At 51.5% G+C, this 13055-nt stretch overlaps 1 protein-coding gene across 1 annotated transcript in view; it reads right to left on the bottom strand.

The window, feature by feature from the left end:
• The window catches only part of Eng (endoglin), a 37599-nt gene extending 30106 nt beyond the window's left edge, over window positions 1-7493 (bottom strand). The window contains exon 1 of the mRNA XM_041675166.1: window positions 7076-7493. Coding sequence (XP_041531100.1) covers window positions 7076-7142 — 67 coding nt within the window. The 5' untranslated portion in view covers window positions 7143-7493. The remainder of the gene's footprint in view (window positions 1-7075) is intronic.
• Between the last annotated feature and the right edge of the window lie 5562 nt (window positions 7494-13055).

The raw sequence follows: 13055 nt of genomic DNA, 5'->3' as shown, positions 1-13055 counted from the left end.
AGCAGTCCTGGAACTAACTCTGTAGATCAGACTGGCCTCAGACTCAGAGATCCACCTGCCTCTGCCTCCCAAGTGCTGGAATTAAAGGCATGTACCATCACTCCCCATGTTAGCCTCTTCTTGAAAAAGGTACCTCCTAGACAGGTGGTGGTGGCACGCACCTTTAATCCCAGCACTTGGGAAGCAAAGGCGGCAGATCTCTGTGAGTTCGAGGTCAGCCTTGTCTACAAAGCAAGTTCCAGAACAACCAAGGCTACACAGAGAAACCCTATTTTGAAAAAAAAAAAAGAAGAAGGAAGGAAGGAAGGAAGGAAGGAAGGAGGGAGGATCTCCTTTCTTAGGTTCATCAGGACCTGATGTCCCAGAGTCCCAGGTGCTCAGTGGGACTTTGACAGGTTTGGGCTGTTTTGTTTCTAGCTTGTGTGTAGGTGTAGGTGTGTGTGTGAAACCAGTTAAACCCAGGTTGTTCTTCAACAATCATATTTCTTATTTTCTGAGACAAAGTCTTTCATTAGACTGGAGCTCTCCGCACAGGCTCAGCTGACTAGCCAGTGCACCCCAGGGGTCCTCCTGTCTTCTCATCAGTACTGGGGTTGCACATGCCCAGAACCACACATTATTATTATTATTATCATCATCATCATTATCATTATTATTATTATAGTTCTGGGCATTGAACTCCGGCTCTCAATGCATGCATAACAAACATTTTACTAGCTGGGCAATCTCTTAAGCCTTGTTTTTTAAATTTTAAGACAGGGTCTCACTCTGTAATTTAGGCTGAGCTCAATCTCACAGAGATCCACCTTGCAGTCTCTGCCTCCTGAGTGATGGGATTAGAGGCGTGTGTCATCATGCCTGGCCTGGGCTGTTTTTTTTTTTAAGATATATATTTTTGAATATTCTTTCTTTTTAAGAATGCTTTATTTTTATTTTATGTGCATTGGTCTTTTGCCTGCATGTGTGTCTGTGAGGGAGTGTTGGATCTCCTGGAGGTGGAGTTACAGGCGCTTGTAAACAGCATGTGGGTGCTGGGAACTGAACAACCCTGGTCTTCCAGAACAGCCAGTGCTCTCATCCGCTGAGCCATCTCTCCAGCCCCGAGATGTACTTATTTTTATCTGTATGAATGTGTTTATGTATGTATGTATGTATGTATGTGTACCATGTCTGTGCCTGGTGCTCTCAGAGGTCGGAAGAAGGAGTCAGATGCCTTAGATCTGGAACCACTGATGGTTGTGAGACACCATGTGGGTGCTGGGAGCAGAACCTGGGTCCTCTACAAGAACAAGTGTTCTTAACCAGTGAGCCATATCTATCTCTTCAGCCTCAGTTTTCTCTCTTTAAGATTCATTTAATTAGTGTGTGCATATTTGTACAGGTGCCTGCAGAAGTCAGAAGAGGGCACTGGATCCCCTACAGCTGGAGTTAAAGGCACTTGTGAGGGCCGGGTGGTGGTGGCGCACGCCTTTAATCCCAGCACTTGGGAGGCAGAGGTAGGCGGATCTCTGTGAGTTTGAGGACAGCCTGGTCTACAAGAGCTAGCTTCAGGACAGCCAAGGCCACATGGAGAAACCCTGTCTCAAAAAACAAAAACAAAAGCAAAAGGCGTTTGTGAGATATGTGACATGGGTTCTGGGAATCCAAACCCATGTCCTGAGTGCTCTTAACCCCTGAGCCATCTCTCCTGTGTGGGTTTTGTTTGTTTTTTAGTTTTTGTTTGTTTGTTTTGTTGTTTTTTTGTTTTGCTTTATTTTTGAGACAGGGTTTCCTACAGTTCAGGTTGGCCTAAAACTCATTGTATAACTGGAGCTTATCTTGAATTTCTGCTTCTCTTGCCTCAGTCTCCCAGGTTCGCCCACACTTGGCTGTGGCTGTTTAGTTCCTAAGTGTCTGCGCTCCCAGAGGAAAACACACGGACAGTCTGGCTCGGCATGTCCCTGTCAATCATCTGGGCTGGGCTGGGCCAGAACACACGTTTGTGCAGCAAGCTCTAAGGTTTATCTGACTTCCGCCTCCCTCCTACTGCTCTGGGACTTGCTTTCCCTCTGTGGCCTGAGATGTTCTGAGGTTCTATCTGGGACAAATGCAAGACAGGACACTCACAGCAGAGGCAGGGTTCCAGGGTCCTATCTAAGAGGAAGGCCATTGCAGGACCAGGACAAGGTGCCAAGTCCCTGGAATGAGGGGATTGGGTCATAGGAAGGTGCTGTCCCTCCAGATACCTCTCATGGAAATGACTGCTCCAAGGTTTGGGGGCCAGGCTATCCACGCTAGTCTGTGTTACTTGACAATTTCTCTTATCACCGAGACTCCAGTCTGCGTCTGTCACAAAGGCTGACAGAAGTGAACTCTGAGGGCGTGAGCAGCACCATGCTGGTATACAGCAAGCACCCAATAAATGTCAGCTGGCATCCTCATCGCCCCATTTATGCACTGGTGGTGTTTGCGCTTGCTCTGGGATTAGGGCTCCCCTCAACCTGCAGGACTGCTGCCCCAAAGCAGTCTGGAGGCAAAGGTGTCTAAATCTCCCATGCCTAGCTACCAGCGGACCCAGAGAGGAGGCTGGGTCAGGAGCAGACGGCCTGGGGTGGAAATTGGGACCTGTCGCTTACTGAAATCTTGGACACCCTCACCTGTACACTGGGCTTGATTGCCTCTCTCTCACCCACATCTGCCTGGAGGCCCTGGAGCACATGGAGTGGGCCTGAGCTCCAAGTCCCCAGCACTGGCCCACATGTGACACAGAGCAAGTCCTCTGTCCCTCCATCTCAGCTTCTCTGATCCTTGGCCGAGGTGAGAGAGAACCTTTTAACATTTAGGATCTATACTATTGTTCTATGTGTATGTGTGTGTGCTTACATGAGTTTCTGTGCACTACATGCATGTGTGCACGTGGCTGTGGGTGCCAGAGAGAGGAGTCCCTGGAGCTGTAGTTACAGGTGGCTGTGATGTGAGAGAGACTCTTAGTGTCCATGTTCGCGTAGCGCCCAGGGAGCCACTGTCTTGGTAAACGCAGTCCTTGTCCCATCCCATCCCCCTATCCTTCCTGAAGGTTCTGGAGTGTGTCTCTGCCCTGTGTGGCCAGCCCCTACTGCGGTGAGTCCCAGATCCCCACCCAGGTGGTCAGCAGCATGGAGCCTCCAGATCATACTCTGCCCCAGCCTCAGGGAGACGGCCGTCTACAGTCCAGAAACACCACTCAACCACAGTGCCTAATCCTAGACGCTAGGCTTGGGCCACAAGTACCAGAAGCTTCCAAATGAAAGAAACCAAAATATAGGGACAGATACATGCACCAAACTGGGACAAAAGGAGAAGCCACTTAAATATTCAACAAGGGATTCGCTGTTCAGATGGTGGCACAGGGATGGGACAGAATATTCCAGAATGGCAAACAGATGGTTATAGAGTCTCAGTGATGACATGGAAAGAATATGGCACTCACGAGGGGTCCACAAGACTCTCACTTGTTCATCTGAAGGATCAAAATTACCTTGCAGAGTCCAGAAGGTAGTTTATAGCTGCTAATAGTCCTGGGAGGGTTTTTTTTTTTTTCCCAGTATTGAGGCTTGAACCTGGAATAGTCTAGAAAAATGCTCTGCCACTGAGTGATAGTCCAGCCTTAATCGGGAATTCTCTCTGTGTGTGTGTGTGTGTGTGTGTGTGTGTGTGTGTGTGTGTGACACAGAGCTATATTCCCAGCATCCTTCACTCATCTGCTTTCTTTAAAGAACAAACACATGGCCGGGCGGTGGTGGCGCACGCCTTTAATCCCAGCACTCGGGAGGCAGAGGCAGGCGGATCTCTGTGAGTTCGAGACCAGCCTGGTCTACAGAACTAGTTCCAGGACAGGCTCCAAAGCCACAGAGAAACCCTGTCTCAAAAAAAAAAAAAAAAAGAACAAACACATGGCTAAGCTGCTCTTTAAGAACTGAATTCCAGGGCTGTAGAGATGGCTCAGTGATTAAGAGCTTTTATTTCTCATCTAGACAACCTAGGTTCAATTCCTGGCACTAACCCGGAGGCCCACAAATGTCTATACCTCCCTGGGCACACAGATGTACGTGCAGGTAAAACAATCATGCTGACTGGGTAGTGGTGGTGCATGACTTTAATCCCAATCCCAGCACTTGGGAGGCAGAGGCAGGCGGATCTCTGTGAGTTTGAAGTCAGCCTGGTTTACAAGAGCTAGTTCCAGGACAGCTAGGGCTGATACACAGAGAACCCTGTCTCAAAAAAACAAAACAAAACAAATTTTACATATAAAACAATAAAACAAACAAATCCAGGACAGAAGAATTTGTCTTAGGAAGCCCTCTAGAGAAAAATCCCTTACCGGATAATAGTCACACCGAGAGCACATCCTTCCAGAAGTTTCTCTGTGCAAACTGCAGCATCACTGTTTCGTTAGAAGAAATGGACTGCTCTTTAGGGTCTTAACTGTGTGTTCTCTACCTCTATGTGTCGTAGTGAATGTACCCACTGGTATGGACTGCTCTTTAGGGTCCTAACTGTGTGTTCTATACATCTGTGTGTCGTAGTGAATGTATGTACCCACTGGTTTTGCGGTAGCTGCTGGATCCATGACATCCTGACTTCTTCAGTGAAACTCCTGCTGGTGGATCTTTGGGTGTGATATGGCTGTTAGGGTTTATTACAGGTACCCGTGGGCCACATGTCCTTACAGAGGTGATATGTAACTCTCTAGGGAAGACTTTTTTAAAGACAGAATATTACTGTCCAGGCTGGCCTTGAACTCACTATGTAATCTAATCTGGCCAGGAACGCTAAGACTACCTAAGTAGTGTGTCGCCAACCTGGCTTACATTGACTTCTGAAGTTGAGATGTGAGCTTTACACGGCCTTAGACAATTCTACTGAGCTGTGCCCCAGAAGATTGCTCCGATTTTGCCCCTCCATCCTGAGAAGATGATGCACCAGTGGCTGCCACCCCTGTTCACTGAGTTCTGCGTCCTAGGCAGTCATATAGTGAGACCTTTTCTCAATAAATAAAATAAAAATAAATTGTACACATGTGTAATTTTTTTAAAAACCAGGACCATCCATATGGTAGGCAAGAGCTCTACCACTGAGCTGCACACCCAGGAAATTGCTATCAATCAGAACGCCCTACTTTCTGGCTATTTTACCTACTTTGCCATCATCTGTAGACCAGTGGGTCTCAGCCTCCCTAATGCTGACCCTTTACTTCGGTCCCCCATCTTGTGGGGACCCGCAGCCACAAAGTCATTGCTACTTCACAGCTGTAACTTTACCACTGTTATGTTTTTTTTTTTTTTTTTTTTTTTTTTGGTTTTTCGAGACAGGGTTTCTCTGTAGCTTTGGAGCCTGTCCTGGAACTCCCTTTGTAGACCAGGCTGGCCTTGAACTCACAGAGATCCGCCTGCCTCTGCCTCCCGAGTGCTGGGATTACAGGCGTGCGCCACCACCGCCCGGCCCTTTACCACTGTTATGAATCATAATGTAAATATCTGATACACAGGATATCTGAGACCCCTATGAAAGGGTCGTGTGACACTGCCCCCGATGGGTATGAGAGCTACAGGTTGGGAACCGCTGCTTCACACCCTGGAGGGTGTCTGTGCCTCAGGTCTGTAGGGGAGAGAGGCCATTGCTGGGGTGCCAAATGAGAACCGAGGGTTAGTGGATTGAAATGAGCCCCGAGAGAATGGATATTCATGCCACTGCCATCGGCCTACCTAGAATCTGGAAAGTTTTCTAGACTTTGACACCCCACCTTCCGTGCTACAAGTCAGACCCTAAATGTTGTGCATGTGTCCCCAAGCCCAGAGGAAGAGGCCTGGAGTCCTGTCCCAGCGTAGTAGGTGGACTTGGAGGGTCGGAGCCTCCAGTTTCTCTCCTGAGAAATGGGGTGATTGTGGCAGCCATCTTGCAGGGTCACATGGTCAGAGCAAAAGGTTCTAGGGACCACAGGCCTGGAGTCGAATCCCTGCTAAGTCACTCAGAGCCTCTAAGACTCAATTTCCGGTTGACGAATGAGGTGGTGGCAAGAGATTTCCCATCAATTACAGACTTTAAGATGCGGGGGTGAGCTGGGTGGTGGTGGCGCGCGCCTGTAATCCCAGCACTCGGGAGGCAGAGGCAGGCGGATCTCTGTGAGTTCAAGGCCAGCCTGGTCTACAAAGGGAGTTCCAGGACAGGCTCCAAAGCTACAGAGAAACCCTGTCTCGAAAAAACCAAAAAAAAAAAAAAAAAAAAAAAGATGCGGGGATGGCCCCACATCCTCCCCACACTGCTGCCTCCTGGAAGTCCATCCCAACCCTTGAACAAACCCCTGAATCTGCACGTGGGTGGGTAGCCGTCCGCAGGAAGGGGTGACTGAGGAGCAGGCCCCACTGAGACCGACCTTGAGTAAGACTGTGGTCTAGGGTCCTTACCATCCCTCCTGAGGTCACTTTTAATAGTCAGTCTGGTTGAGAAGACCCACAGAACCCCTAAATGACCCTGTGCCCTTCTTGAGAAGAGGAACAGAGGCATGGCAGAGCACATGGCCTTTGTGGGTTCAGTGAGGTTCCGGGAGTGGGCAGAGCCCAGGAAAAGAAGGAGGACTTCAAACTGGTAACTCTCTGACAAATGATGTCACCACAAACCTTTACCTCAGCCCCTCCTGGCTCAGAGGCCTCAAGACCATCTCCTAAGATCACATAAGGAAACACGGAGGTCACAGTTGGACCCAGAGCCTAACTTTCTCTTGGCCCCCTTCTAAACCTCCTCAAACGGGAGCTCAAGGCTCAGAGACCTCAGAGACAGGAGGGTGTACTCCCAGATGGCCAGCCTCTGGCTCCTGGCCTTGATAGTTGAACACAGCAGGTCCCGGGGCTAAAGTAAACAGCTTATCCCTCTTTGCCCCATACTCTTAATGCTTATGTCTGGCATCCTGTGAAATCTTCCAGTCCCACTAAGCTGAAATAGCTGGCGATCCCATTCCTGCCTCCCACCACCAGCTATGAGCTCAGGACACAGGAGTTAGACCTGAAACACCCAGGGCCTGGTCTTGGCTGCGTCCCCAGCCAGGGCGCTGGACACTTACTTGTGGGTACGAAGCTGTAGATGACCAGCAGCAGGGTAATGGCCAGAGGGAGCATCCCACGGTCCATGCTGTCCACCTGGGAGTCTGTGCGCTGGGCCTTATCCAGTATCCAGAGGCAGGGCTGCGGGTGGGCGCCGGGGCCGGCGTGGGTTCGCACGGGGACCCGAAGGGAGCAGGCGGCCGGAGCGACCACGTCCCTGCTCCAGCCTTCTGAGGTGGCGGCTGAGAAGTCAGGAGAAGTGAGCTCGAGACTCACAGCAGGGCAGGAGTCTGAGTCTCTAGCTGACTGGATGGTGGGAAAGAGACACTGGGCTCTTTTGGACAGCAGCCGGTAGCGGTCCTGGCCTGGGGACGGGACACAGATGGACGCAGGGGTCTGACCGTCCTCGGCAGGGAACTCAGCTCATCCAGTCCAACCCAGAGAGGCAGGAAATGCGCTTCCTTAGAGAAGGGGCCGGGCCAGGCTGCCTGCCAGGCGGGTAGAGGAAGTGCCACAGGCTTTGTCGCTGGGTGGGGGGCCCTGGGATGGGGGAAGCAGGGTGATGGGAGGACCCAGTCGGCAGACCTCCCCCCCATGCTCACCACCCTCCATCTACCCTTGCCAAGACTTGTTGGTGGGGGCACATCTGGGAGCCTGACTGGGGTCAAGCTCTGGATGAAGCCCCGATAACTCAGGTTCCTTCTACAGATGAGGAAACTAGTGAAGGACCAAGATAGGCTTCTGGAGGGAGGGTGCCTGGGATTCTAGCTGGTCCCTGCCAGCAGCAATGCAGAGTTCCAGAAGCATTGCTCTTGGCTGTGCCCCTGTGTTACAGACAGGGAAACTGAGGCCCAACGGGAGGAAGAAACATTCCCAGGTTAGCATAGAACAGCTGAGGCTGTACTCACTGGGCCCACACAGTCCCAAAGGCACAGAACACGCACTTGACTCTGGGGGCACACGCCTCTAATCCCTACCCCGTGGAGACCAGGGAAGGGGGCAGGCCTTGGCTATATATACATAGTGAGACCTGTCTCAAAGCAGGAACAGGTATCTCTGAAGTCAGATGGCCCTGGGTTTGCCTGGAGCTTAGTCCTTAAAACCAGTTACCTGTTTGTAAGGCAGGGCACAGCTCTGTCCTCTTCTCCAGATTCCTGGGACACTTCGAGGACCAGATGCTACAGCACTTAGCCTTGGCCAGGTCCTGCAGGAGCTGCTTGCCAACCCTCACTAACTCAGCTAAGGTGACAATCCTAGAAAGGCCTATGCTCATTTTGCAAATAGCAAACACAGAATGTGTGCCCATCATGTTACTAGGTGGCATTTAGGGTCAAGAACACTCCGAGAAGAAAGCCTGAACTACCTGGAGAAGGATCAGCCCCCAGGGGAGTCCAGACACAACAAGTGAAGACAGCCAAAAAAGGACCAAGCTTCAGCTAAGGCACCGAAGCAAGAAGAACTTGGATGATCCTGGGGCAATAGCAAGGATGCAGAGAGGCCAAGAAGCACCTTCTGGGGGCCTGAACACACGGACTTTATCCATGGGGCCAGTGGGGGGCACCTGTCTTAGGGAGGAAGAAGGCTCCAAGTGCAGGTTCTGAAGAAAACTTTGGCCTGGGGTTTCAGGTCTGCCTCCTAGGTGCCCTCTGGTGTCTCCTGCCTCGGTGACCAGGCCCGCAGTTTTCTCTGCAGGGGTTGACGTGAGGCAGTGAGAGTGGGTGTAGTCCCTGAGTGTAGGCTGGGAGGAAGGTCAGCTTGCTCCCACCCAGGCAAGCATGGGAGACCCACCTCACCAGGCCTCTTGGGGATGGCAGGACAAAGACAACAGGACCCAGAAGGCAGAACGGGGGTAGTAGCAGGGTGGCGTGAGCTTCTCTCTACATGCCCTAACAGAATCTGTTTTGGGGACAATCAGCCCAGCTCCAAGACTAAACTCCACACCAGGGCCCACCCTGGGCGTTCACCTTATCAGTACCAAATTGTCACCATTGACAAGAGGTCTACTCCTTTAGGCTTTGTTTTACATAGGTGGAAGTCGGCTTGCCAAGGAGCTCAGAGAGTGGACACCTCATGGCTGCCTGCTCTCAACCCAGGCTCCACGCCTGCTGCCATCCGAGCCAAGCAGACTCAGGGGGGCCAGGGTGAGGTGATATAGCCAGGGGACACTCTGGACCCCCCAGGATCAAGGCTTTGTGTCCCTGGCCCTTCAGAGATGGGCTGGTCTGCCACTCCAGGGTTCTTAACCTCTCTCCACACACACTGCTATCCCAGGGTGATCCAATCACCCTCTACTACCATTCCTTACTTAGCCCAGGCTTGCTCCCTTAGCCCAGGCTTGCTCCCTTAGCCTTGTTTTGTTTTTTAGTTTTTTTGGAACAGGGTCTCACTATGTCGCCTGGCTGTCCTGGAACTAGCTACAGAGACCAGGCTGGCCTCAAACTCATAATGATCCACCTGCCTCTGCCTCCAGAGTTCCGGGATTAGAGATGTGGCCACCATGCCTGGTTCTCAGGGACCTTTTAAAAGCCCTTCCCAGGCCATCTCCATTTGGATCAGAAGACCCAGTGTATTCTCCAGAAAAAAGGGGAAGCTCCAGGTTGGTACAAGGCAGGATCTGTGGAGCAGTAGCTCATGGGGCTCACCAATAATCCCAATTCTTCACAGGCAGAAGCAAGAAGATGACCACAAATTTGGGAACAGCCTGATTTACACAACAAGGTAAGGCATCTCAGGACTCCATAGCAAGACCCTCTCTCCAAACATAAGAATGGAAAGAAAAAGGAAGAAGGGCCTACAAGATGGCTCAGAGGATAGAAGTGTTCGCCACTAAGGCTGGCAACCTGAGTTTGATTCCTGGGGCCTACATGAAGAAAGCAAGGAACTGATTCCCCAAAACTCCTCTGACCTTACATGTGTGACACACGTGTGTCTACATACGCACACATATAAAACCACAATAAGTAAAAAAATAAAATGTAATTTAAAAATTTAAAAAGGGACCAGGGAAAGAAAGCCCAACCAGTAGGCTGTAAGGGCCCTGACCAGAGACTTTGAGGGAGTGAAGGGTGTGGAGACGCTGGACCTGGAAGCTTTTATGCACAGAGGGGGTCCCAGGCACTCGAAGTCTGGGTGGTGCCCCACACCTAGTGCATGTCACTACAAGTCCCAGGAGGGCAGAGACTTTGATGGCCTCTGCTGCTTTGTCCCTTCACCGAGTCAAAGGACTTTCTTTATTTTCTCTTTCTTTCTTTCTTTTTTTCTTTCTCCGAGACGGGGTTTCTCTGTGTAGCCCTGGCTGTCCTGGAACTCACTCTGTAGACCAGGCTGGCTTCGAACTTAGAGATCCACCGGCCTCTGTCTCCTCAGTGCTGGGATTAAAGGCGTGCACCATCACTGCCCAGTGGGACTTTGATTCTTATGATACTTCCCTTTTTCTAGAAGGATTGAGAAGGCAACCCCCCTGCCTCAGACTCCCAAGTGCTGGGATTCCAGATGTGTACCACTGTGCCCAGCAAGACATATTTATTGAAATCCTGAAGTGTCCTGGAAGTCAAGGTGGGACAGAGGATTGTGGGAATGGGGAAACCGAGGCACAGAGAAGAAAAGTCTTGCTTCTGATCCCTAGCACATAAGGCCAGTCCTGGGCTGATTCTTCTGTCCCCAGCAGCGCAGTGATCATAGCACAGTGCAACCAGGCACCGATCTGAGTAAGCTGTGGTTTGCTCCCAATGTGCTCTCTCCCTCTGGGGACACATCCACTTTCCTGCTCCCCTGCTCCCCTGCTCCCCTGCTCCCCTGCTCCCCTGCTCCCCTGCTCCCCTGCTCCCGAAGGACAGACAAGGGCAAGGAAGAAGGGTACAGTCTTCGGCTTTGTTCCCAAAAGGCTGACCCCACATCAGCCGTTTCTCTCCCCTGAGGATCATAGCCCAGCCAGAGTGATGCTACATTGCCCAGGTACTGGGTCCCCCTCCTCACCCAACAGGCCGAGCAGGCGTTTGCACAGGGTGAAAGTTCCCTGTATGTCCTCATCTATGCCGATATACCCCCCACCACAGTCTCCCAAAGCTGTCCCTGGGGAGCCTGTCATCTGTTTCCTGCCTTAATTCCAAGGCAGATGTTCTCCGGTCCCCCCTGTGCACACTCCAGGAGACACATGGCCCCTAGCCAGGACCTGTGCACGGCCTCCACACTGGGCTCCATCTTCCTCCTGACAGAGCCAAAAGGCCTGAGCAGCAGGAAGGGATGGAGCACGTCTACCTTGGCCCCTGGCCACCAGAGGAATGTCAGGCGGCCCCTTAGGACCCCAAGGCGGCTGTAAGTCTCCAGCCCCAGCCTGCAGCCAGGGGCTGTTGATCCCCAACAGCGGGGTCAGATCCGCTCACGCATGGGGAAGGGGGGCTGGGTACCTGACTCTGCCCCATGCCAGCCAAGGAGCCTTGGGCAAGACATATCTATTTTGAGGAGCCCCAGTGTGCTTAGCTGCACAGAGGGAGGGCAGCCAGCCGCCTGTGGGATTCAAAGTACAAGGTAAGAATGACAAGGCTCCCGACTCACGAGCTTACCAGGCCCAGCGCCAAAGGCCTCTCCACAGCCCATCCTCATTTTACGGTGGAAGAAACAAAAAGGTCCAGATGCACAAGGACCCAGGGCTGGAGAGAGGCAGAGGGTGTGTAGGGCTGGGCCCTCCTAGAGAGGCAGAGCATATGCAAATTTCAGCCCCTTGGTGTTCCCTTGTTTCTAGAACCTTCAGTCCTGGTTTCCTTCCTACATTCCAGATCACCTTATCTGTCTCCTACTGGTTCCTCTCCATCCTCCACCCCAGGCATGACCCTTGCACCCCTTCCCTTTCTGTTCACTTTTACTTCCAAATCAGGATCTCTCCGACTTTGGTGACTGATGATGTCACGTTCTAGCCCAGTGACAGGTCACCTGAGGGACTTGAACTCAGACGAGGGGGACAGACCTCTGTGAACTTGTCTCTGCCCCTATGACTACAATGGCCTCAAACAGCAAGTGTCCTGTGCCAGTCCCCTGCAGTCCTATACCACGAGCTGCTGGACTTCTGTGCCCATCAATGTGTCCTGACCAGAACATGTGATGGGTTCCTCCTAGTCTGAGGGGTGAGGTTGAAGTCCCTTCTAGGAGCTGCTTCTGACCAGAGACACTCAGCAGGCCATGGTGATACAGGCCTGTAATCATAGCTAGTAATTCAGACACAGGGGATCCTCCATGAGTTCAAGTCTGCCTATTGTCCCAAAAGCCAAGCCAGAGTGGAAAAAGGACTCAACAAGAGTAGCCGGGGACCCTGGTTTGGTTCCCAGTGGCCACACACACATAACTCCTAACTGAGGGTCTGACACCCTTTCCTGGCCTCCAGAAAAGGCGTACACATGGCGTGCATACGCACACACAGGCAAAAACATCATATACATAAAGCAAAAGAATGTTTTTAAAAAAGAAAGCCAAACTAGGAGGCGTAGGGGGCAGGTAAATCACTTGCCACCAAGCCTGATGATGACTCGAGTTTGATTCTCAGAACCTATATGACGGAGGAAATAAATACTCCTTCAGGTTGTCTCTGATCTTCTTGGCATTCTCTCTCTCTCCTCTCTCTCTCTCTCTCTCTCTCTCTCTCTCTCCTCTCTCTCTCTCTCTGTCGCACGCACACACACACACACACACACACACACACACAACAAAGTTTTAAAAAGCTGAACTGAGCCAGCTGAACCAGGCAATGGTGGCACCTGACTTTAATCCCAGCACTCAGGAGGCAGAGGCAGGAAGATCTTTGTGAGTTCAAGGCCAGCCTGGTCTACAAGCAAGTTGGTTCCAGGACAGATAGGGCTACACAGAGAAACCCTGTCTTGAAAAACAAAGCACCAAACTGGATCTGGGGTACATCTCAGTTGACAGAGTACACGTTTGTCATCCCAGCACCGAGGCTGAAGCAGGAGAATAATTCAGAGTTATCCTCAGCTAGCTACACAGTGAGGCCCA

The sequence above is a fragment of the Microtus oregoni genome, unplaced genomic scaffold, assembly GCF_018167655.1.
Source record: "Microtus oregoni isolate MIOR12 unplaced genomic scaffold, Mior012 000025F_ref0000491, whole genome shotgun sequence".
NCBI classification, from domain to species: Eukaryota; Metazoa; Chordata; class Mammalia; order Rodentia; family Cricetidae; genus Microtus; species Microtus oregoni.
This window is presented reverse-complemented; position numbering and strand designations above follow the sequence as displayed.